General features: G+C 35.5%; 2 protein-coding genes across 4 annotated transcripts; both read left to right on the top strand.

Moving 5' to 3' along the window:
* Positions 1-717: 717 nt before the first annotated feature.
* LOC141842908 (F-box/kelch-repeat protein SKIP4-like) lies at positions 718-3,981 on the top strand. 2 transcript variants are annotated; one of them, XM_074730896.1, is made up of 3 exons: positions 718-930; positions 2,367-2,858; positions 2,943-3,981. In XM_074730896.1, exons 2-3 carry the CDS (start codon positions 2,374-2,376, stop codon positions 3,535-3,537), a joined length of 1,080 nt encoding a protein of 359 aa, XP_074586997.1. In that variant the 5' UTR covers positions 718-930; positions 2,367-2,373; the 3' UTR covers positions 3,538-3,981. The 2 variants fall into 2 exon arrangements, with proteins under 2 accessions (XP_074586997.1, XP_074586998.1); XM_074730897.1 differs by having other exon boundaries at positions 2,364-2,858.
* Positions 3,982-12,013: 8,032 nt separating this feature from the next.
* LOC141842907 (protein ENHANCED DISEASE RESISTANCE 2) lies at positions 12,014-25,366 on the top strand. Of its 2 annotated transcripts, none has more exons than XM_074730894.1 (22): positions 12,014-12,218; positions 15,784-15,858; positions 15,979-16,032; positions 16,132-16,197; positions 16,267-16,328; positions 19,190-19,230; positions 19,698-19,787; positions 19,854-19,900; positions 19,971-20,071; positions 20,384-20,479; positions 20,555-20,619; positions 20,695-20,766; positions 20,865-21,011; positions 21,117-21,463; positions 21,671-21,734; positions 21,827-22,002; positions 22,200-22,301; positions 22,392-22,442; positions 22,544-22,687; positions 22,789-22,884; positions 24,841-24,942; positions 25,271-25,366. In XM_074730894.1, the coding sequence occupies exons 1-22, from the start codon at positions 12,093-12,095 to the stop codon at positions 25,364-25,366; spliced, it is 2,220 nt and encodes a 739-aa protein (XP_074586995.1). In that variant the 5' UTR covers positions 12,014-12,092. The 2 variants fall into 2 exon arrangements, with proteins under 2 accessions (XP_074586995.1, XP_074586994.1); XM_074730893.1 differs by having other exon boundaries at positions 21,662-21,734.
* Positions 25,367-26,263: the final 897 nt, after the last annotated feature.

The raw sequence follows: 26,263 nt of genomic DNA, 5'->3' as shown, positions 1-26,263 counted from the left end.
AAAATAATAGAAAAGTGAAAAACATCAATTTCTACTATACCTCCGATGTTGTCATCATTACCTTATATAAGGTCTGAAGAGTGACCTGGATTCTCAAAGGTCATATCTCTTTCCTATTAATAAGAGGTCGCATCTGAGCTCGAACTTGGATCTGGTTGGTTGGATGTAACCTGGATGTGACTCAGATTGACTTGAGTTGAACTCATCCATGAGTCGACTGACTTGATCCGAGTTCGACCATGAGTTGGTTGACTTGACTCAAGTGTGTTGGCCAAGTCCTATGCCTAATTGATTGGAATTGAATTTGAAAGAGCTGGTCCGACTTGACTCGAGCTCGTCGTAAGCGAGACTAACTTGACTCGAGCTCCATCTTAAGTCAAACTAATCCGGATCTATATTGATCGAGTCTTGACCTACCATGTGACCCCTAGTATCTATGTCACATCAATGGCGTTTGAGAAACGCATCAAGTGATTTTAGGTTTGTTTGAAAAGAATCAGACCGTCGCCGTTAAGGTGGCGAATTTCATTTTTTTTTTTTTTCAGATGAGAAGAATCAGACCGTCGGTTTGTTTTGTTTCGTGGGTTAACGAAGAAGTTGGGTAAATAAGCACGAGTTTTGAGAATTCAGAAAGTTCGATGGCCAAATTGGAAAGATGCAAAACTAGCAGATAAAGGACCACGCGTCTTCTCCGGTGGAGTCTCTGGAAATCGGTCATCGGAGGCGACGATGGCGGGTCGCCGACTGCTGCTTTTATTCCCTACGCCGGTCGTCGGATCTCCCTTGCTATCCGTTTTCTGAGATCCATCCCCTTTCGCCCTTCCGCCTTCTGTCTGTGCCGAATCCTAAACCCTAGATCGGATACTCCCCCCCTTACGCCGCTTCTCGATTCTCTCCGACGCCAGTCGCAGCGAGCCTTTGCATATTTAGGTTACTTTTTTTTTTGCTTTGTTTTTATGCTGCGATTGTTCTCCTTTTTCCCCTTTTCGTCGATATCAGCTAAGAGATGCGAAGGAGAGAGGGGGAAAAAAAAAGAAGGAAAAACTCATTTTTGTTGTAGACGGATATTGTTAAAGTGGAGGGAATTTTGGGTTTGGGAAGTTCAATTGATAAATTCTACGTATTTCTATCAATTGTTTCCTAAAGTTTAGTCATGCATTTTAAAGGAGGATTTTGTTTGAGGGATAACTTTAGTCATGCATTTTAAAGTTATTCTATGTTCAGATCTGTGTCAGCTCGTGGGGGTCGTATACTGGATCAAGTTAGACTTCACAGACGATTCAAAAGAAAGCAAAAAGGGAAATGCATAAGATAGATGCAGTGGAGTAGATGGGGAAGCATTTGATTTGGGTAGAACACAATTACCAGTGACAGATTTGATGAAGGATTTATTTTCTGCAACTCCATCCTTTTCCCCTTCTGTTTTCATCTTATAGCCATTTTCGAACTCGACCATATCTAGATTTTAGCTTTTATTCTCATAGAAGATATCAAAGACGATGACAAATGAGTGATTGCCAATAGAATCTAAATCATCTTTCCCTCTTTTGTAGCCTTGAGTAGAGCTTAAGAAGGGGAAAGATCCATTTCATTGAACCTCATCGAGAATGTATAGTCATTATTCCTATTGCATTATCAAAAAGTTTGAGAAATTTTGAGTTTGCAAGTGTAACTTTGTAGTTATGGGTAAAGATGATGATTTTAGGCTTGTAACTTTCAAATATGTAAATCACCTTTCTTTCTGATAGTTGTTGACTGGTTGGTCATCTCTTACCTTTGTTATCATCTATAACAACTATTCTATTAGTATTCATTTTTTTACCTTTTTTTTTCATCTTTTAATGTATGACCTCATCTCCAAGTTGTCTATTTGGTTGATATAATATGTAGTTCAATGTTTGATCTAAACAAGAGATATAATGGATAAACATAGATATACAAACATGAAGAAGAAAGTTAATAAAATTTATGTTGCAATGTTGGAGTTTGAAGTACTGGTAGAAAGTTATATGGAAAGTCAATCAGAATGATAGAGAGAGCATTTCGTTTATTGTTTGCTACTGCAATTTTATAAATATAGTATGTGATATTCATTTGATTTGTTATATTACAGTTGGATATGTTTTATATTGCAGTGGAATCAATGTAAAACTGCAGTTCCAGAATCTAAACCATGATTAGACTAGATAGGTTACTCATGTTGAGAAATCCAATTGCCTTACAATTCATAAATGCTTTTAAGTGCTATGATTATTTATTTCTGCCTGAACCAAAAGATGATCGATTTCAATGTTTTTATTTTGAAGATTTTGCCATGCTCATACTGCATCATTCTTGATTTTAATCTTTTGTTCTCTTCTTAGCAGTGTAGGCATGACCATGTCTTGCACTGAGAATCTCAAGAATACAAAGACACATGTGGCACTAATATCTGGTCTTCCTGATGACCTTGCTATTCTTTGCTTGTCAAGGGTTCCTAGAAAGTACCATCATGTCCTTAAATGTGTATCAAGGAGGTGGAGAGAGTTGTTAGGTAGTGAAGTGTGGCATATCAGTCGCCGAAAGAACAATACTGAAGAGTGTTGGGTCTATGCCGTGTGTAAAGTAAACTTAAAGGAACACCTATGCTATGTATTAGATCCAGATCCTACTGACAGAAATTGGAAACTAATGCAGTGTATGCGCACTCCATGTTCACAAAATGGTTCACAAAATGATGGAATGTCTATCACAGCTTTAGGAAAGAAATTGTACCTCTTAGGTGGTTGTACTTGGCAAGAAGATGCTACTGATGATGTGCATTGTTATGATGCTTCGTCAAACAAATGGGCAGTGTCTTCCAGAATGCCAACAGCTAGGTAATAATACTCCATTTCATGGCTCACTTCTCCTGTTAATTTATTCAGAGAATGGCTTCATGGTGAGACTTCTCTGATTTCCAGGTGTTATTTTGCATCAACCTCTCTGAATGAGAAACTTTACATCGGCGGTGGGTTCGGCCTGAATTCAAAACCCCCAAAATCATGGGACATATACAACTCAAACTCAGACAGTTGGATATCACACAAGAATCCTCATCCAAACCATGACATTGTAAAGTTTCTTGCTTTTGATGGCAAACTGTACACCATTCACAGATCAGAGAAAGGATTGCATTACGCTGGGATATACGATCCTGCATCAGCAACTTGGCAGATTACCGACTATGAAATTGCATTGTGTTCATGTGGACCGACAGTTGTGGTAGATGGGACACTTTACCTGTTGGATGAGACTTCAGGCACGAGACTTATGAAGTGGGAGAACGCACGGAAGGAATGGGTTTTGATCGGAAGGTTGTCTCATCACCTTGTAAGACCACCTTGCCACCTCGTGGCTATTGGAAGAAGTATTTACGTGATAGGGCAAGGCCTGAGCACCATGGTCATTGATGTGGACGAAGCTGCTAAGGGTAAAGGCATACTTGTTGGTTTTTCGTTCAGTCCGATACTAGGTCTTGATCACAATGTAATCAGCTGCAGCACCATTACCATTTGAATAGATGTAACCGGCAGCGTGTTCGACTTTTAACCGTCTTGGCTGCATTGAATAAGTTGCATAGAGAGGCCGATATGGAAGACATGCATCGCCATTCAACCTCGCCATGAATTGATGCTCCAGGATTAATTGTACATTCCTTAGTAAACTTGGGCAAAGTTTTCATTGCTAATATTCTCATTTCGGTTCTGATTCTATTCAAAGGAATGGGAGTTGTGGAAGCATCTTCAAAGTGAGGCTGTTATCGTGGTGACTGGAGGCAGCAAAATCTGCATGGAGAGTTTAGATTTTGATTGTTCTCATGCTCGCTGAAGAGAAGGAAAAAAAAAACAGTCCGAGCAAGACTATTGTGTTTGTTTCTATATCAAAATCCTAAACAGTCAATTCTCTCTTTACGACATTTTTTCTCTCTCTTAAATCGATGGAATTGTTCCTTCTTTTGAAGTTTCATTCCATATGTACTCTATATCATAGGAAGTATTATTATATATGTTAACAATGTTTATGTTTTGGTCAAATATTGTAGATGATCAAACTATTGATCAACGAATGAGTTGATATAGCACGCTCTTTGGGGATAGCTGCTAAAGGGGATAAAAAGATCTGAAAAACATTCCAAAAGAAGATTAGAATGGCGTTGGGATGGATCTTAATATGTCATTTCGATGATCAAATTAGTATTTTGTTTGAAGAAGAAGAATTGATAAAGGAAAAGTAGGATTTTGTATGTGCATATTTGTGCCCGCGAGAGCGGATGTCCTTTTAAAGAGTTGTAAATGTATTAGTTCTTCGAAACGTACGTATCCGTTTATCATATGTTTTGAGATATGTGCTTTTGTTTATCACATGTTTTGAGATGTGCATTTTCATTACCCATGTGTTCCGGAAAGTGTGCTACTGTTATCCACATCTTTCGAAGAAAACGGTCACATGAATGAAGTGGTCAAGTCGCCTTTTTATCCTTATGCCCTTGTATCTTCAACGGACCACGTAGGGTGTGGGTCCAATCCGAGAGCAGATGAGAAAGTGGGGTCAATGCTAAATGACCTTGAGGGTAGACGAAGTCGGCAACCAAGGTTGAGTCCGAGGTGAAGTCAACAACTGAGGCCAAGTCCGAGATGAAGTTAGCGATTAAGGCCAGGTTTGAAATGTCGATGATTGAGGCCAAGTCCGAGATGAAGTTGGTGACTAAGGTCGAGTCCGAGATGAGGTCAACGTTTGAGGTCAAGTCAAGGATGAGATCGACGTTTGAGACCGAGTCAAAGATGAGATGGGCGTCCGAGACCAAGTTGTAATACTTGGCTTGTTCCTTGGCAAATCTGACTCTTTGGGAGGAGTGTACTGAGTTAGTTTGACTAGACTCGAGTAATTTATAAGTCGAATCTTCTATCCCTCAGGTCACGTCTGATCCGTCTTGACTTTGATTGACAGCTCAGCACGACTCTTGATTACACGACTTCATCCTTAGCAACAGTAGCACTTGCAGGGGTTGAGGCAACCAACGAGACATTCCATCTCCATTAGAATTCGACCCCAAACCTATTAACAGAACACTAAAAGAGCTCTCGGAGCACAATAATGATTCCACTCCTTGGTTGTAGATGAATTGACCAAGGGACTTTCGGGTTTAACACCAGTGTAGATATTTTAGTGTGGAATATATACACTCGCTTCAGCAAAAATGAAATCCGTCATCCCAGCGGCCCCACACGGTCAGTCCTACAACCATCTGTGAGGAGATAAATTGAAAAATAACAGGGCCACTACGAAGGAGGGCATTACCTCGACTTCGTCGGGAATATATACACTCGCAAGAGCTAAGAAAGTCGATCATAATCTTGCAAAATTATAATTAGGCTACTCAATAAGAACATCTGCGACAAACTCAAGCAAGCATATAAACTACTAACTAACTTAATTCCCACGTACATTTCAACAAGCATCTTCTCTGTCCCTCGCCTCATGCAACATTGATCATCGCAGCATTACTCTTCTTAGTTTCGGCACGGCGCTTGACAACGAAAAAGGAAGCGATCACGGCGACAAGCACTACGAGTCCCAGTCCAACTACCAGAGCAGCAACGCCGGCAGCCCCCATCCTCTGATGGCCGGAAGGGACCGAGAAGACACCCGTGGCCACCGCCGCGTCTGCTCGCGCCCTCGACGATGTCTTACCGGGGTAGAGAGAAGACAGCGGCGCAGTCGCCGGCGTTGCCGCATTGGCATTTGGATGGAAGAAGTCATACGCCGAGGGCGGGAATGGCATGGGGTTTTCGAAGAACAGGCCATGGGGAGAAGAAGATGACGACCGTTGCTTTATGGGGTGTTCTTGGGCAACTATCAAGGACAGTGGTAAAAGAGACGAGAGGAAGAGGAAGGTGAGCTGAGTAGCCATGGATTTACTGTGATTTCAACTAAAGGTGAGAGATCACAAAGGTTCCATGGTGTATATATGTCTGGTACTTTGAATTAATTAAGAGTGGCTTGTAAGCAAAGGGAGTGTGCAATCATTCTTGTGGCTTTATGGCAAGCTATGAGAATGCCCTTATCCCATGCCAATAAGTCATTCCTATATGACCCTATTCTAGGTTGGCATATCACACTTACATGTTCAAAGAAGTACAAATGATCGTCCCGGGGCACAGTTGAGTTGGTTACGACAGAGCAGAGTTGTTGAAATGGATAAGGATTATATTGAATCTCGATGAAGCTGAGGCAATGTCATCTTCCGTCGTGGCCAACTGCAACTTCTAGATTTACCTCTTCATAGATGGTCGTGGGGTGACCGTGTGGGATCGCTGAGGTGGTGAATTCCACCTTGTTGAAGTACAAATGGCCAACTTTCTGAAATAGGTCAGCACATCCGTAGCTTTGGATTCGACAAGCAAGTGTTATCTTGCAGCTATATATGCTAAGGATGAGTTGAGCGAGCTCCCTGAGCTTTTCAATCTAAGCTCAATTCTTTGAGCTCAACTTTTTGAACTTTTGATGCAACGGAAACTATTGAATCCTTGATTTGAACACGAGCGTTAGAAATAATCTTCTACAGATATGTTGATTCAGTAGAATACTAAGAAAATAAGCATCCAAAACTCATCATTTTGGAGGAAAAAAACTTTTAAAAAGTTTATTGATAAAAAAATAACTGGCCTAAATTCAACTAAATAATTAGTTTAAATAATCTTTAAAAAGGACTAATATTCTTCGAAACCCTTAAAAAGGTTGTAATGATATTTTTAGGCCTAAGACTGAGTCGTTACAGGTTAATTACATTCGGTAACTAATTATAAATATCTAAATAAATTTTGATTTGATATATTATGTATCCTATAAATCAATTCAAGTCAAAAAATTATGGTCTCTCAAAATTTACTCGCTCGTGACTGTCAATCAAAATGGTCCCAAAACTCTAGGCTTTGCTCCTCCACATCAACTCTCTACTTTGATCTTAATTCTCCAAGCTCTCCACCGTACACGATTGACCTCAAGTTTTATATATATACACTTACTTGTTGAATGAGCAAAGGTGGCTAAGGCATGACAAAACTACTTTTGAGTTTTGATCCTTCTGCTTGCATTATTACTTGGGAAGTACGCATGCCAATTGTGAATCAATGCTACACCAATTAAATATGTATTAGGAGTGCACCCTCCACTGTCAACTTTAATATATTGCCCACGGAGAGTAAGGTAGATGGTGAATATATGACATTTCTGATATAACAGTAGTTAGGGATTTGAATCTCGCAAGAACTCACTATCTATCATTAACCCCACCTTGGAGTCTCATCATTAGGTATTTTCGTTATCGAGGTCCTTTTTTAAAACTTTCTTTACCTAGCATCTAATCTCTCTTACTTACTAGGACTTCTATCACATCCACTTGCCTAGCATATGACATTCCTTGCCTGCTAGGGTTTCACCCTATCCACGGGCGGAGCCACACTATATGTTACCCTGACTATAGCTCGGGAGTCCGACGACGTAAAAGCTTAAATCTACATGAATTTTTTTTTTTAAGAAAACAAAGGATACAGCTGGGGTTATTGTGTCGGTGTCGTTCACAGTCCCTTAGCTCAGATAAATCATCCGGAATGGCTCATTGACTATCCACTTGCCTAGCATCCAACCTCTCATTCTTACTAGTACTTCTATCACATCCATCAGTCAAATCATCTGTATTTGCACACTTGACATACACAGTACTTAACTTACTTAAACATGATTTAAATATTAAAATCATGCAACACATGCTTGGTTAGATTGTGTCAATAGTTCCCCAAAATATGCAGCATACATGCATGGTGATTGCATCAACAATCTCTTTCTTTTTATTATTTGACAACCTATTAAAGTTAAGGTAACGATCAAGAGGAAAAAAGCATAATATAAACAATAAATAGTATAAGCACAAATGAACATACCTTGATATCAGATCATACAACAACTTTGATATTCGAGAATACAACATAATCATGCATCCTTGTATATTAGAGCAATTATGTTTGGTATTAATTAGAACAAATTAAAGAGTAGATTCAACCATGAATCTCTTTCCTTTATTCATTTTTAACTTAAACATGTATTCTTTTTCCCTTTTGTCATACATCAAAAATAGTTAAAGGGGTCAGAATCCATCCATATTGTTTATGTATAGAATTATGATCATCAGGCGACTGAAAGTTCCTCATAAACTATAAAGAAGTAGGGGGTTGGAGCTACTAAACCACATAAAAGTCATGTGTTAGCGATTGTGTAAGTACATTTCTTATGTATGTTTTTTTTTATTTCTATCACATTAATCCTTTGTTACCTTTCTATCAAGATTAAGGGTAAATAGAATCACATTTGTAGGTCAATGATCATTATTCACCCCTCCCCCAACAAATTGATCATTCGATTGAGCTAGGATTTGTCAACTAATGAAAAGTCGTAACTAACTGACACTACGTACAACACGAAAGTAAGAAGGAGTAATTAATTTTCTATAAATTGTATATATTGTAAGAAGTTTCTCTACCTCTGATAATGATTTTTTGGGAGTGACTCAGGATCTAGAATCACATAAAATTTTGGTATATTTGTTTTTGTTTACACACTAATTTTGAATGACCTTGCTAAGGATTAGCAAGGATAGAGGATTTTCTTGATTTCTTAATCAAACTAAATTCATCTATATATTTATTGTTTACCAAGTGAGTAATTTGGATTAGTCCTAACAAGTTTGATAAGTGAGTTAAATGAAGAGTGTTTTAAAAAAATAAGTGGATTATTTAATAAATTTTATAAATAGAACATATCCTTAGCTTTAGAAGTGTAAACGAACCAAACTGCTCATGAACTATTCGAGTCTTGGTTCGAAAAAAAGTTGGTTTGAGTTCGTTTGATTAAGTTAACAAGCCGAACTCGAGCCTGATTTCGAGCTCGAAAATATTATCGAGCCGAACTCGAGCTTAACAGTATTTAATTCGTAAGCTCGCGAACATATTCGTTTAAAGGCTCGCGAACATATTAAACTTGTTTAACTTTTAAACGAGCTATTTTCGAACCGAACTCGAACTAAACTCATTTAACTGTAAAATGAGTCATTTTCGAACCGAGCTCGAGCCGTTCACGAACTATTTAATTTCATTACGAGCCAAACTTGAGCTTAAGAATTAAAGCTCGAATCGAACTTGAGCTTAAGGAAAACAAATCGAGCTCGAGCTCGAGATGAGCTTCTTACTATTCGACTCGGCTTGGTTTGATTACACCCCTACTTAGTTTTAATTAATCACTAACTCTTTAGTGGTCCCCTATGGTTAGCGTGCCAACCTCTTAGGTTCATTAATATTTGTGTTGGTGGTCCTTTACCTACCACCAATAATAGATGCAATTACAATAAGAGTTGGCGTGAGCGTTATCACATTTTACATCAATTATAATACGAGTTCATGGTGACCCCACCCTTCCTCTCACATCCATTATATAAAATGAAAATACGTAGAGCTGTCAAATAGATCAATCAATAACATAGTAGGTCAACTCGTAAAAAATCCAATATATATGACGGAGTGGGATGGGTCAGTTCATCAACTTGGCGGGTTAAAAAATCTTCAACCTAATTTAACTCAACCCAACCCAAGACAGTTTGCAAGTTAGGTAGGTCAATCCACGAGTCTGTCAAAAAATATATAAAAATATTAAAATTTTTAAATTTAGATTACAATTTAAATGGATCAAGTTAAAATTATATTTTTAATTATGGATTGTGCTTTAAACTAGTCAAATCTAACTAGTACATTGAATTTTTTATTTTAATTTTAATTTTTTTAAAAAAATAAAAGTTTTTCAACTTACGGATTAACTCAAATCTGCCGTGGACCTAGACTGCAGGTTGACCTACTTAAATTCATCTTAAAATAAATTAATAAAATTTTAATTTAATCTATTTAAATTATTTAATAGGATGGATTAATCTGACGTTTCAATTCAAATTTATTGATAGCTCTAAAAATATGTCATGAAATCCCGAAGTCAAACAATCTAATTAAATGACAACGTGGGAAGTATTTTCCGTACACGTTAATTAGAAGAATAATTTTAGCTAGCCATCCATTTTTGTCCATAGAATAAAACAAAGAAAAATGATTTTAGATTCCTTTCATAAGAGACGTGAAAATGATATTCTGGGATATATAACGATAGCTCTCTAGTTCAGTAAATTCAGTTGTCTTATGAAATTTGTTACCATTCTAGTGATCTCACATGATTGACTCCACAATCATCTATGAGGAGGTAAATCAAGAAATTACAGTTGACCATGACGCAGTCTATGTGGCTCAATTCTATGGCAGCCAGCCTATTAACATATGAGGCATTGGTAGGTACTCCTCTGGGCTTATCAGACCTAAGCACCTCCCGTCATAGTGATCACACTGCTCTATGGTCCCAGCGCCTCTACCTAACACCCTTTGTGCTCGACAACCTAAGCATCTTCCTCAGTCTCTTAAGTGCTTAGCGGCCTAAGTACTCAGTTATCTAGGGCACTCTGCACGACTCAGCATGTGAGCTCTATACATTTCTTGCCCCTGAGCCTCTCTTGACTTTTCGATGCGGCCTCCCCTAACCTTCGAGGACTTCCGAGCTGAGTCTTCTTGGGCTCTTGATAATTGTCCATGTGACCATTCTTGAACGTGGTCCGCCATTTAGTTTACGGTCCCCCATCTAGACTACTTCTGGTTGTACTAGAGTATAGTCCTCATACCATCTTAAGTCATACCTAAGCATGGTCCATTATAAGTGCATGCCCTATTAACATATGAGGCATTGGTACTCCTCTCAGCTCGATTAGACCTCAGCACCTCCTGCTGTAGTGATGAATATTTAATGCTAACTAAAAAAACAAAAAATTATATTTATAGTTAAAAACTAATCTCCCTCGTGTAATTATATTCTCATGGTCCTAATAAATACAAAATCAATTAAATCAAACTAACTATAAACTTTTAAAATAAATATGATTCAATTAATTTAACTAAACTCATAAATAAAAAAAATATATTTATTTTTGAATTTTTAATACAAAATTTTAAATTAACTATTTTTTGGTGCACCCCCTCCCCCGGGTTCCTTTGATGCTCCTCACTCCGATGGCTATTGGCTAGTGGAGATGGGGCCCATAGTTGTAATTTCACATTTAGAATAATTGAATATCTAATATCAATTAAAAAAATAAAAAATTGTATTTATAGATAAAAACTAATCTCCCTCGTGTAATTTTATTCTCATGGTCCTAATAAATACAAAATCAATTAAATCAAACTAACTATAACCTTTTAAGATAAATATGATTCAATTAATTTAACTAAACTCATAAATAAAAAAAAATATATTTATTTTTGAATTTTTAATATAAAAATTTAAATTAACTTTTTTTTTTGGTGCACCTCCCCTCCCCGTGCCTTCGATTCTCCTCACTCCGATGGCTATTGGCTAGCGGAGATGGAGCCCATAGTCGTAATTTCACATTTAATTTAATTAAACTCATAAATCAAAAAATATATTAATTTTTGAATTTTCAATATAAAATTTTAAATTAACTATTTTTTTTTTTTACACCCCCCCCGGGTTGCCTTCGATTCTGCTCACTCCGATGACTATTGGCTAGCAGAGATGGAGCCCATAGTCGTAATTTCACATTTAATTTAATTAAACTCATAAATCAAAAAATATATTTATTTTTAAATTTTCAATATAAAAATTTAAATTAACTATTTTTTTTGATGCACCCCCAGGGTTGCCTTCGATTCTCCTCACTCCGATGGCTATTGGCTAGCGCAGATGGGGCCCATAGTCGTAATTTCACATTTTATTCGTTACACTCCATGCCGCTAAAACCAAACTTGTGCTGCAATTTTCCCTCTGCTGATTGATTTATTACCCCTCTCTCTCTCTCTCCTCAAATTGCTTATCTTCACCTTCTCTTCCCCTCCTCCTCTTCTTCTCTTCTTCTTCTCTCTCGATCTGCTGTTTTGAGCTTGAACTGAGAGGAAGTCAAGGATCATCATCGGAGGATGCAGGGGTGGATGTACGTTGTTCGATCTAATCGCCTCGGGTTGCAGTACTCGAGGAAGAGGTACTTCGTTCTCGAAGACTACGCCCTCAGATGCTACAAGGATGTGCCAGGTTCGAACAGAGAGGTATTTCGAAAGTCGATTCGAGGTTCTTGGTATATATCTTAATGCGCTTCTCGCTTGCATGCATTTGTTTAAGTGGGATTGAGCAACTGGCTTTTATTTGCTCTTGTATTTCTCTTGTTTGGGATATCGCTGTTCACAGGGAGATCGGAATCAAGGTTCTTTGTATGGTCTCCTAGCGAATATCTGTGTTCCCCCTCATTTTAGTTTGTTTCTTAGTTTTTTGGATGAGGGAACTGTGTCGAGCAGAAATCGATCAGCGGATGTGAGATCTTTAACTGATTCATGCGTCTTAGATTTCTCGAGCAAGGATGGTGGGGTAGATAAAAATTTGAGCTGTGCGCTGTGACAGTGTGCTGTAGCATGAATGGTGGGGGTGTCTCGTTGCTAACCGGACATAAGGTGTGGGTGGGGTAGGAAACGGTGACATATCGTGACTGCTAGCAAGAAAAGTCTAATGAAGTAGTATTTTCTGTGAACGTGGTCACTTATGCAATCCTGACAAAGAAATCGGGTCATAGCTTACACTTTTGATAAAGTTTGTCACTAGAAATTTATTATTTTTCATGGATTATCAGAAATATGAAAAAAAATATTCTTGTACAACAAAAACCAGATGGCCTCTACTCTAGCAGGGATGCAAACTCGTAATTGTTTGAATTGCATTTTATTCATATGTCCCATATGGTGGGCGTTCTTTCCACTCTTCATGAAATTGAGTTATTTGCTAATAAGTGGATGAGGTGATCAAACAGGACAGGATGAGGCAGTGCCAGACATCTTTCTGAAGATGTAGCAGCTGAGATCAAACTGTAAATGATCTATAATTGCTGAACTATTAACTTTTAATTTTTTTTTTTTTAAACCAATATTTATATGTTCACAGTCCGCATCATGTGTATACCACAGGTGCATTAGGCATAAACACAATGGCCTTACCTCTTTGGTCAGGGGGATGGAAAATAGTTTTAGTTTTTTCTTACATTGTTTTAATGTATGGAATTTTAGGATAATTAAAATTTTCTTTTAAACTAATGTATCATAGCTCATATTGGCACATGGTTTATCCACTCTAGATTTAAACTCGAATGTCCTCATCATTGATGATCTATATTCAGCGGTTAGGTTTTGTAGGATGTATTCAATCCAATAGCTTGCTAAGGCATTAATAAATTTGCACTAAGTAGCTTGGGAAGAAATAATCTATTTACAGTGGATCTACATCTTGACCCTAATTAGCTTAGCACTAATCATTGTGTTTAGGTGGATATTTGCTAATTAGGAAAGACAAGATGTTAATGTTATAATCAACTAATTTCTTTCATTTTGTTCTTCTAAGCTCCAGTGTGCAGCATCTTTTTTGGCTATTGGTTAAATTATTTAAATCTCCACAACGATTGAGTCTGTTTCAATTATGCTTCTGAAATATATGATTCTGTCTATGAAGCCTAAAATGACCCCCATGCATATAGAATTGGAACAAACAACACTAGAAGAGCAGTAGGTTATAGTTCATTCCATACCCACCATGTGGACAATAGATGGTTTGAACATGGTAGGGTAGGGACTGAGTAGAGTTAAAGCTATAGTATCACTAACTATATTGATTTTATACTAAATTCTATATGAGACAAGTTATTAGCAAAGTGGGAATATGGTAGAGCATAGGATTGCTCCATCATAGAGTGATGATGGGAACAAGAGGAAGAGAAGCTTATTACAAAATGCATTGGAACTGTCATAATTTTTATCAGAATGCCATCGATGATTTTGTCATTATGCTTGTTCTGAACTTATGCCATGTTATAGTGTAACAGCATAAGAGTAAGAGAAGCTTGTTACAAAGTTCATTGTAAGTATCATAATTTCTATTGGAATGCTATTGATGGTTTTGTTATTGTGTCAGTTCCAAACTTGTGCTATGTTACAGTGTAGGAGTATAGTGGCCCAGCTCACCCGATATGGTTAGATGACACTGATTTTTAAAGCCTTGGATTGATATGTGCTCCTAGATGGATTTATTTCAATGCTTTCATTATTGCAATCATGATAATTGGCGGGAACTCACAATAAATACCACAATAATGTGTCATGATAATTGTTGTTATGATAATAGTGAAATTATTTTCATTATTGCTGATAAATGAAAAGTTTTTTTCAAATTTTGGTATCTATTTCATTCAAGTTGGGTTTCTTATTTCTATTGTTGAAAAATAACTATGATGTTAGTGTAATTTTAGCAAATTCTGAAAAATTATAATGGGATACCACCTTAAGTTGAATGAATAAGAAATTCTTTTTAGAGTTTTAGATTAATATCAATGAATTGATTATGATATTATTCTTAGATTAGACATGAGGTATATTTAGAAATGTGTTTCATTCTAGATATTCCTCTTGAAGTATGTGAAAATTTTCATGTACCCTTCTAGTTCAAAATGAGTGCCTTAATCCATCTTTAATTCCCCTTATGGAAATTTTAAATTCATAAAGAAAAAATTCTTATTTTCATGCATAGAAATTCTAATGAAAGTTATTGCATTAATTTTATTTATTTTATAAAATTTTATATAGAGCTAAATGTTGGACTATGAATCGAGTATACAAGTAGAAGATGATAGTTGCAAAGATGAAGATGTTAAGGTAGATATGCGGACATACGAGGATGGATAAATAAGAAATGAAAACATTAGAGAGAAAATTAGAGTTAAACTTCGAGGGACATATTTAAAATAGTTTGGACATGTATTTAGATGATTAATAAATGTCCAGTTAGATGATGTGAGACCATGACAAATATGCACATTAATCGAGAAAGAGGGACAATAAAGAAAATTTGATCAGCAATAATAAAATAATATAAAATTTATTTACATATATATAAGGATAGATTAGGACATCAAGTCTAATAGCATAGGAGGATCCGTATAGTCAATCCCACTTAGTAGGATAAAGACTTAGTTGTTGTTATAGAAGTTTTTACACAACTCTATTAACCTAATTTCTATATTCTTTATAAGTGATGCTTTAGGATAATGAATATATTATCCCAGCTAAATCATGAGATAGTTATGCTTCATGAATCAATCAGTAGGAAATACATGTACACAAAAATAGTGTAGTATAAAAGAATTTGTTTTAGATGGATATCTGGTTTTATTTGAATCTGCAAAATTACATATATTATTATTCTTGCGCATTTAGTTTTAGTCATAATGATAAAGTGAGAAAAAAAAATCAAAATGGATCAATAGATATCACAGTTATACAAGTCGAATCAATTGGGGCCATGCAATTGAGAGGGGTAAATTGAGACCAAAGAGGTTTCCACTTAGGATATTTTAAAAGATTATATTAAAGGATATCTAATAACATTGGCATTATTTATAATTTGTATTTACTCAATATTCAATGGTAGCAAGAGATCCATGCAATCTCACCTATTAGTTGGTTTAAGAAGGGCATTTTATTCCATGTTGTTGGTTCTGAAATTTAATCAACTAAATATTTTATACCTTGTTCTTGAATTTTCCACTTATATCTTATATGTGCAGTTTTGTTATCTCAGGATCCTATTAGAAGTGCAATTATAGACTCATGCATACGAGTGACAGATAATGGGAGAGAGTTTATGCACAGAAATGTAAAAGTTTAAATCTAAATTATTGAATTTCCATAAACTTATTTTGTCAATTTCGTTATACTAAAAGGTTGATTATTACTAGGATTTTTTACTTTGTTGTAAGGATGGTTGTATTTGCAGGCTTTGTATGTATTTACTCTTTACAATGCTTCTGATCACAAAGATCAACTTAAGGTGTGTATGGTTTTAGTCCCTTTTGAAAAACATCTATTGATAATTTTGTTGTTGTTCCATTACTACATATATTGATATTTAAAATAAAAAACCATGCAGTTAGGCACTAGAAGCTCAGAAGAAGCAGCTAGGTGGATCAGATCTCTTATGGAAGCAGCATTGAAGGTGTATTGACCTTCTTTTAGTTTATTTGTATCCTTGATGGAGGTAAGGAACAAGCTTCAAAATTTTCAGGATCATCCAAACAAAGAGGAGAATGTTGTTGCATGTTCAAGAAAAAGATGGAAGTATTTTAGGTTCCGCATCTTCACTTTTCACCGATTAATTTGCGCCACATGTTTGTGACATATGTGTCTGTCTGAATGCTATTGCTGATAAATCTCATGCATCAACATTATCATGCTTTTATTATATTTATTTTTCTTCACAAGGTCTTGTGCTCAAACTATCCTTTTGGAATGAAAGAGGGCCTTCAAAGATTGATTCATCTAGATATTAATGTGTGGTGTTATGCATGTAATTTGTATAGCTTGAATGTCTTTCAGGATGTTGGGCCTAAAATAAGCTAAGTGTACCTGATAATGGATATAGATTTTGAAACATATGGATTATTTTCACTTCCTAGATTCTTATTCTCCATGAGCAAGATGTGCATAGGTTCTCGTTTTCCATTCTAATGACTCTTGGAAAGAATGAAAGTTATGTTGCATGGAGGACATGAGACTATCTTAATGATTAACAGGAATGCCATAGGAGAAAAATGATAATAGATTTTTTCATGGGTATCAATTGCATATATCCTATTCTGGTATGATATATTAATTATTTAATTTCTTGAGTTGACTTTATTTTTTCTTCCAATGTGGCACAACAATTTTCATTGCCAACTTATGGGTTTATTGTGCTTTGTATGGAAAAAACCATATTAATAAAAATTGTTCCTAATTTTAGGTGTTTCTTATATTCTTGAAACTTATAAACCGAACCTTTTTTACTATCAAATTAAAACTATTGTTTACGTCTAGTATTTCAAGTGTTTGCTTGAAATTTTTATAGCTTTATTTTTTTGTTCGTTATGGATCCATGATCTTCTTATATTGGAGAGGAAGAGGATATAATTGAGAGAGAGGAAAAGGATATATTTTTTTCTCTATATTTCTCTATATCGCAAATGTCAGGTACAAGGGGTATTTTCAAGAGGAGAATCTAGATACTCTAGATTAATGAATGTTAATTTCCTAGACTCACATACAATGAATGTGATAGAAGAGGAAAAATCCTTACTCTTATTCTAGATACAATGAATGTATTCAACCCATTCATATTCATATCTAGAATAACTCAAATATAGTTATTTTTCATAAGAATCTCATAATCCTTTTCAACTACCAAGTAGTTGGCCAAGACTTAGAATGTTACTCCTTAGTTTCGACACAAAGATCATTTTATGGTTACCATCTTTGGAAGAAATGAGAATTGTACATGTGGATTTTAAGAGTCTCCAAAAGAAATAGTGTCTTCACTTTCTCATCAAGTGCTACGAATTTATCTTTGTATCCACACATATAATTGCTTACACCACTATCCAAGTACCACAAGTTGTTATCACCCTTCTCTTCTTTTATGATTTGTAGCAACAAAGTTGTGACTTTGGTTTCTTGATTATCACTGGCAAGATTGGCCTTTTCTTTAATACCATTAGTAGCACATAACATTTCAAGCATCATGACCCATTTTATGATAAGTATAGCATTCAACTTTAGATTTGTTATACCTTCTTCCATTTGAAGTTGGATAATAGCCTTACCCTCTTCCTCTTATCCTTCCATGATCTCTAGGTTATGGTTGATTTCTTCCTTCATGATTAGAATTGTCTTTATTGCCTCTACTAGTCCAATTTAACCATACCCACATCCTCTTTCTTGTCCTCGTCCACGTCCTCTAAAATAGTTGTTTCCTCTTTCATCATTCTTTAATATATTCTTGACTTTGAGAACTTGCTCCAATGGCTCTTCTTGTCTTCTCTTGATCTTTTCTTCATGGGCTTGTAGTGAATCCTTTAATTCTTCAATGGTCATTGAGTCTAAATCTTTTGTTTCTTAATGACACACAATATAATGAAATTTAGTAGTCCAAGAATGAACTTCTATCTTGTCTCCATATTCACAATTGTCGTCACCTATGAATAATAATTCGAGATGGGGTTTAAACTCTTTCATTTGCAACGCTTCAAAATCACGCCTTAGTGATTACAGTTTCACCTACTTTACTTTGTCAACACCTTGGAGAGCCTTTGCTAGTGTCTCCCTAGCGTCCTTTGGATTAGTAGTATCGGTCATCTTCTCAAATATTGAATCATTTAAACATTGGTGAATGAGGGTAAGGGATTGTTGATCCTTCTTCCTTGTCTTTGACAAATCATCCTTCTCTACTTGAGATAAATCCTCTTTATTTTGAAACTTCTCATAGCCTTTCTCTATAACCTCCCACACATCTTGAGAGCCAATCAAGGTTTTCATCCTTAGACACCATGTCTCATACTTCTGCTTTATGAGACAAGGGAGTGAAAAGAAGAAACTCCATTGCTGGCCATCTCTTGAGAGTTATAAGCCCATCATGCGTGTTCTAATACCACTTTGTTGGAGAGAAAAAGGATATAATTGAGAGATAGGAAGAGGATATAATTTTTCTCTCTATATTCCTCTATATCTTAAATGTCAAGTACAAAGGGTATTTATACATAGAAGAGGACAATCTAAATACTCCTCTAGATTAAAAAAATGGTAGTCGGTACATGAAGCTTCCACCAATGTGGGGTTCTGGGGAATGGTCTATTGCACAGTCTTACCTTGCTTTGCAAAAGGTAGTTTCCGAGACTCAAATTAGTGACCTCCAGGTTACACGATAATAACTTTACCGTTGCGCCAAGACTCCCCTTCTATACTCCTCTAGATTAACAATATTAATTTCCTAGACTCACATACAATGAATGTGATAAAAGAGGAAAATCCTTACTCTTATTCTAGATATAGTCAATGTATTCGACCCATTCATATTCTTATCTAGAACAACTCATATATTTAAGTTTATATTCCTAACAGTTTATCTTTTCCTTTTAACATTTATTCTATTGTTTGATCAGTATATGATTTTACAGGTTGAGCTGCTCAAACAGGAGAAATGAAAAGCATTCCATAGGTCAGCACATATGTTAATTTGTTTTCATTTTAGCAAACTTAATTTCTTTACCAGAAAAATTTTAATGCTATATTTTTTTTGTTGACACAAATCCACAATCTTAAAATATTGCAACTATGATCCTAAATTCAGCTTTTAGAGAAAGAGAGACATTTACAAAGGCATTACACTTTAAAAAAGTTATATAGGTGCCAGTGACATAGGATTTAATTGTAAAAGACAGCTGAAACAAGAAAGTGTCTCTCTTATGGAAGAGTCATAAAATCTCTGTATTGCTAGGTCAATAGACATAATATTAAGCATTAAAGCCAGTCTTGCATGTTATGATTCTAGTTACTATATCATATTTTGGCAAAAATTTACTCAACTGCAACTTCCTGATTCTTAGAATTTCTAGAAGATTGTCTAAGATTATTGGCTGTGTTTCTTTCGCTTTCCTTATGCTAAGTTATTCTCTGAAATGCTAGATTGGACTGCTTCCACATCCATGCTTTTGGATCCAATGGTCTCTGACGTGCTTGCACCTTCCACATGGACAATAATAGGCTGCAGAAATGGTAATAGTTTATTGATTCTGTTCTCTTTTGCCAAATTTCATTATAAACAGTTGTTCTCTTGTCCAGGCTTGCGGTTGTTTAAAGAAGCAAGAGATGCTGATGCTCATGGCATGGTACTTATATTTTAACAGTAATAATGTATCAAGTTTTTGGGAATATTAACAGCTATTCTCCTCTTCTCAGCATTGGGATGATCATCCAGCTTTAATGGCAGTGGGTGTGATTGATGCAGCTCCTGAGGATGTTTTTCGGAAAGTGATGTCTCTTGGTCCATCAAGATCAGAGTAATTATAATCCCTCTTGTCCATTGAGCTCTATCATGTAAATTATCCATGATTCAGCACTTTACTTTTGAAAAAAAATCCTCATATCTACATTGTAGGGGCAATCAATTTAAAATCTGAAAGATCTGTAATCTTGTAATTTATGTATCTGAAATGCTTACAATCTTGCATGGATTTGTAAACACAACAGTTAGCAGACTCTTAAATTTGATTATTGTGCTTTCTTTATATTGGAATAAAAGGGCAAGACCCTCAGAAAATTTCCAAGTAGAATTGTAATTACGGCGGAATCAAACTGTGGTTCTCTTGCAGATGGGATTTTTGCTTGTTTCAAGGCAATGTTGTTGAACATTTAGATGGCCACACTGATATCATTCACAAAAAATTGCGTAGAGATTGGTTGCCATGGTCAGGTTCATTACCCTAAGATTCTTGATTCTTTTGTTAGCCAATACTCCCTCATACTATATTGATATCTTGTAGGGGAATGAGAAAAAGGGATTTATTACTACGACGATACTGGAGGAGGGAGGATGATGGAACGTATGGTAAGGACACCTATGACTGGTTGGGAATTTACAGTTTATAAAGATTTACCATCGTTTTTTATTTACTTGTGACAGTCATTCTCTACCATTCTGTCTTCCACCAAAATAATCCATCCGAGAGAGGTTATATTCGTGCCTGCCTTAAAAGTAATGTATGCTTAAAACATGAGATACATGCTTATTTCTTCTTGGTTTTGAGTAATTCCATAAATGCAGCATTTTGGTACTCAAATGTTCCTTTCCAGGTGGAGGCTATGTAATTTCTCCAGTGAAACAAGGAAACCAGTCGGTTGTAAAACACATGCTTGCAATCGATTGGAAATTCTGGAAGTCTTATTTCATCACCTCATCAGCAAAGTATGTGACGATTAGGATGCTAGGAAGAGTTGCAGGTTTGCTTACAACAATGATTTTTTTTAATCTTAAATATCTTTTGTAGCAACTTCATTTTTATCATTAGAATCATCTCAAGAATGTGATGGCTGAATATGCATCAGCTCTTCGTGAATTCTTTCGAGCAAAGCGTGGTAGTGGCAGTTGCTCTGATTTCTCATCAGGTGAATCAACATGGGAGATAGGGTTGCCCCAAAGTGAAAATGAACAAGTGATTTCTCATCAGGTGAATCAACAGGTGAATCAACTAGAAGTAAAATCAAGGGATGAAAATAATAAGAGTGAGGATTCTGCAGACGAGACCCAAATATCACCTGTCAGGAATGCAAGAGCAAGTGGGTTATCCCATCAACTTAGTGATGCAACTGATGAGTTCTTTGATGTCATCAATGAATCTGACTGTAGTGAAACTGAAGCTCTGTGGCCTTCTGATGAAGGCATGCAACCCAAGGTGATTGTTCTTGTTGGTGAAGTCCACATAAGATTTTTTTTTCTCTTAATTTCATTTTGTCTCTGGAAGAACTAACCAGACTCAATGATGATAAGTCTAAGAATTGCATGGTCAAACGATTTTTAATTTTTCTATTTCATTTTGCACTCTCTTTTCTTTCTTTGTTTAGACAGTAATACTGTATTCATTCTTAATTAGATACTGCAGGACAAGCCCCACTCCAAAGTATCTACTGCTGCAGCTTTTGTGAAAAGATTGCATGATATGGCAGGTGGATTCCTTTTGTTGTATTACAATAGTCATGGTTCTGTTTTAGCTCTCAATTTTGTTTATTTACTTTCTAGTTTGATTTGGTATTATCAGTTCAAAAAAGAGGTTATGTTGATTTTCAACAAGCTTCGTGCAGTGGAAGTGTACCCTTTTGTTATGGAGCCACACTACCTAAAGACTCAAGTTGCAGCTTACTTTCTAGCTGGGCAATGACGGATCCTTCAACTTTTTTAATTCGCGGTGAATCTTACCTACATGATAATCTTAAGGTAATCTCGTTTATGTTTTATAATCACATTTTGCTTGTAATTAGTTGTCAGTGAATGTGCTTTGTTACAACATGTATATGGCTCAAAGAAAATCACATGATACATCCTGTACCAAAACAATGAAATGATTATGTTTTGAAGAGTAACATTTTACGATCTTATAATTGCTGTTGGTTCTTTTCTATCTTGTCGAATAGATAAAAGCAAATGGCACCTTGATGCAAATGGTTGCTGCTGATTGGTTGAAGTCAGATAGACGTGAGGATGATCTTGCTAGTCGACCTGGGGGAATCGTCCAGGTAATTCTGAAAATCTACTTTAGTATTTTTTAAAGTGATATTACTATTTTTATATTTTTTAAAATATGAATTGGTATTTGAATCTTACAGAAGTATTTATTACAAGGTGGTAGTGAGTTTTTCTTCATTGTCCACATACAGGTGAGTGACAATCTGTCAGCAAAACAGTGGATAGTGATGAACTGTAGGATGGAAATTGTGTATTATTTCATAATCTTCTATTCGTGGATATATATGAACAGGTTCCAGGTTCAACAACATACAGCCTAGCTTTATATTTTATGATGGATACTCCATTGGTAAATGTTCCCCTCCTTGAAAGATTTGTCAAAGGTGATGATGCATATAGGAATTCAAGGTTTAAACTTATTCCATATATATCTAAGGTATAATATATATTTTTTACTATAATTCCTTTTCTGTATGTTATTTACTGCCAATTCTTGCAGAAACCTTATTATATAATCTATTGTTATAAATTTACCAGGGTTCTTGGATAGTTAAGCAAAGTGTTGGAAAGAAAGCATGTCTGGTGGGTCAAGCACTCAACATAAACTATTTCCGTGGAAGCAACTATATTGAGGTAGATTCATGGTTATGGCAGAATCCAATTTTTTTATAAGTTGCTATCTTGTGTGTTGACAATGATTTGCCACTCAATTTTCTGGGTATATGTAGTTTGCAATTTTTATTTTTATTTTTAAATTTTTTCTGTCCAGAATCTGATTCATTCATGTGTTTGGTTAAAAAGTTGATAATACATATTCAAAGAAAAGAGATGTTTCATCTAAAAGATAACATTTTATTTCACTGTCAAATAAAGAAAATGTGATTATGTAAATCTGATGAAACTTGGACTGAGCGAACTCTTTTTGTTTTGTAGTTAGACTTCTGCTAGCAGTATTATGCCATTTAGTATTTGTAGTTAATCAGTAGTAGCTTTTATGTGTATGTGGCCTTTTTAGATACCTTTTACTTTTTCCTTAAATTTAGTCGAATAACCTTGTTAACTCCATTTGAGTGATCTTCAATAGTTTTTTTTTTTTTTTTGATATTTGGGGTATATTATTGTAAGTTAAATATATATTTTTTGTCCTGGATTATTCAAAATCTGAATGATGCAATTGGTCAGGCTTCACTACCTTAGGTTTTTTTTTGGTTGACAGTCCTTAAATACTTGAGGGATAGTTTCTAACCAGAAATTTGCATTCTTCTTTTATCAAATTGCTTTGGCACTATCAAGGTAAAATTTAGATGTGCTAACATCCTTAATGACACAGTACATGATGATCAGAAAATTGCATAGATTGTGGTGTTATGATTTTTCAAGCAGCCTCTTTGTCCCAAAATATTTTCATCACCTGCAGAAAAATGAAATAAATAAGTCTATATTAATTAAATATTGCTCTGTTAGGTTGAACATTGGAACTTGATCTCAGCCCTCAGGTTTATTCTAAATGTCATATTTTATAAGCAGTATTATTGTTAATTTAAGTCCATATTAATAAATCATGGATGAAGGATCCTAGCACAATGGCTAGTGTTTCGAGCGACATGAGCAAAACCGTGCGAGTCCATTGTCCATGGCTTCGGCTCAGGTTGGGTTCATACAAGTAGGATAATGTCTTTGTGACTCTGAGTAGATTCATTTGTTCCTTCTTTACATCTTGGATAAGTCGTCTTTATTTCTTGTTTACATGCTTCCAACCTTCTTTAATTTCTAAAATAAAACAACCTTCAAATGAATATTGAATATCAGGGTCTAAATTAGAAAGCCATTTGAGCTTCACCCCCATGTGTATAGTCCCTCGACATTCAGGCTGTACTGTGCTTCGGAAAGTATATTTCTCCCTACAGCCTGATAAAGGTTTCGAGAAGGTGTACCATGTACTGCCTAGAAATCTGATGTCTCACCTATTGGTATCTTATAAGAATGGTGTATGAATTTCTTTTATTCAATATGAAGAAATTAATGAGATTTTGTACTTGTTTAGATTTTCTAAGCCGGTAGCTAAACTTTTGTATCCAGCCAATGATCTGTTTATTCTATGATGGGAATTTCTTAGCTCACCATTAGTATTGACTAGTATAATCTAGGCTAAGCTCCCGGGGCATAGCTGAGTTGGTACGATGGAGCAGAGTTGTTGAAATGGACAAGAGTCGAATCTTGGCACAAATGCCCTCCTCCGTCGTGGCCAACTACAACTTCTCAATTTACCTCCTCACAGATAGTCGTGCGTGACCGTGTGAAACTGTTGGGGTGGCGGATTGCACCTTTTTGCAGAATAGTATAATCTAGGCTAAATAGACTAAGCCATAGAATGATCTGTTCCATTGTATCACTTGGCACAAGCTACAAACTCTAAATCCAACTGATTCAGAATGTTAACATTATGATAGATGGAAATCTAGGTAGCTTCATGATATGCTTTTACATGTTCCAGGGTTTGATGGCATTCGAGTTATAGCACTTTAAGGGTGTAGTATCTATCACATTGGAATGTCAGTTATCCATAACATCTTTTTATGAAAATTTCAGCTCGGAGTTGACATTGGCTCATCGACAGTTGCTAGGGGAGTTGTAAGTCTTGTTCTTGGTTACTTGAGTAATCTGGTGATAGAAATGGCATTCTTGATTCAGGTATATATGCAACTTCCAAATTTGCTTTCAAGCATCGCGATGTTCTAGTTAATGAGCAATGATACACTACATGAAAAATGTAGCATGAAACTCAACATGACACATTCCATGCAGTGGGGCCCACATTCATGCAGTGGGGCCCACATCCATGCAGTTGAGTGTGTCATGTTGAGTTTCATGCTATATTTTTCATGTAGCATATCATTTTTCCTAGTTAATTTGGCACTTAGAACTTACATTTTCCGGTATTCTAGGATCCTTTTACTCAATAGAAATTAGTCTTCTTGGCACAAATACATGAAAATGGATCGACAATTGCACGATGCAGGGCAATACGAAAGAAGAGCTTCCAGAGTTCCTCCTTGGAACATGCAGATTAAATCATCTGGATGCCTCCAAGGCAGTTCCGGCTAACTCATGGTAATATTATCGTCAATTTATGCTATCTTTGACTCGGTATCCCTTGTACAAACCTTATCACTATTACTGTTATTTTGCAGATCATTTAAATTACTTCTTCTATACGATTCTTTCATTTCGTAAAATTTCCTCATTGAAGCCAGAAATGCAGACTTCTCAGTTGCGGTGCAATAGCAATCTGTAATCATGGTAAACCTGTACCTATATTTTTATAAATTGCTGATGTATCAATTACTTTAGCTGTTATTTATATCTTGACAAGGAGATTGTTTGAATCTGATTTTGGATTTTCACTCCACCTTATCGTTAGAGTTGTCAAATGGATCAACTTATGATAAGGTGGGCCAATTTATAAAAATCTGTTCAGAGTGGGAAGGATTGATCCACCATCTTTGACGGATTGAAAATCCCCAATCTAAACTTAATCAAAAGCGAATTGCGAGTTAAACGGATTAATCTATGAATTTATTAAAAAATAAAAATATAAAAAATTTTAAAATTTAAATTTATATTATGATTTAGATGAATTAAATCAAAAATTTTAACTGTGATTTAGACTAATCAAACATATTAATCTATTAAATTTTTTTAATTTTATTTTAAATTTTAAAAAAATAAATAAAATTTTTCAATCTATAGATCAATTTAAATCTGTCACAAGTCGGGGTCTAGATGGATCGGTTTATTTGAATCCATCTTAAGATGAAACTTGAACATAGAGTTGCCTAGAGTTAAATATTAATTGATTAAAGTAAGATTTAGATCAGAGCCAACTAAGCAATCAACTCCTACTTAGAATATTAGCCAACATAATATTTTTATTTTGAAGACGGTCAAAGCATGACAAGCCAATTAATGAAAGAGATAAGTCATTAGATGCTACTGCAAGTAAAAAAATGGA

Source organism: Curcuma longa, chromosome 12 (genome assembly GCF_044706935.1).
Source record: "Curcuma longa cultivar G26 ecotype Majalengka, Jawa Barat chromosome 12, ITB_CL_G26_1.1, whole genome shotgun sequence".
In the NCBI taxonomy this organism is placed as follows: Eukaryota; Viridiplantae; Streptophyta; class Magnoliopsida; order Zingiberales; family Zingiberaceae; genus Curcuma; species Curcuma longa.
This window is presented reverse-complemented; position numbering and strand designations above follow the sequence as displayed.

Coding starts and splice junctions, on each gene's coding strand:
- LOC141842908 (XM_074730896.1), top strand. CDS start 2,374: ATGACCATGTCTTGCACTGAGAATCTCAAGAATACAAAGACACATGTG. Junction 2,859..2,942: donor TCCAGAATGCCAACAGCTAG/GTAATAATACTC, acceptor TCTGATTTCCAG/GTGTTATTTTGCATCAACCT.
- LOC141842907 (XM_074730893.1), top strand. CDS start 12,093: ATGCAGGGGTGGATGTACGTTGTTCGATCTAATCGCCTCGGGTTGCAG. Junction 15,859..15,978: donor GAGAGTTTATGCACAGAAAT/GTAAAAGTTTAA, acceptor TTGTATTTGCAG/GCTTTGTATGTATTTACTCT. Junction 16,033..16,131: donor ATCACAAAGATCAACTTAAG/GTGTGTATGGTT, acceptor AAAACCATGCAG/TTAGGCACTAGAAGCTCAGA.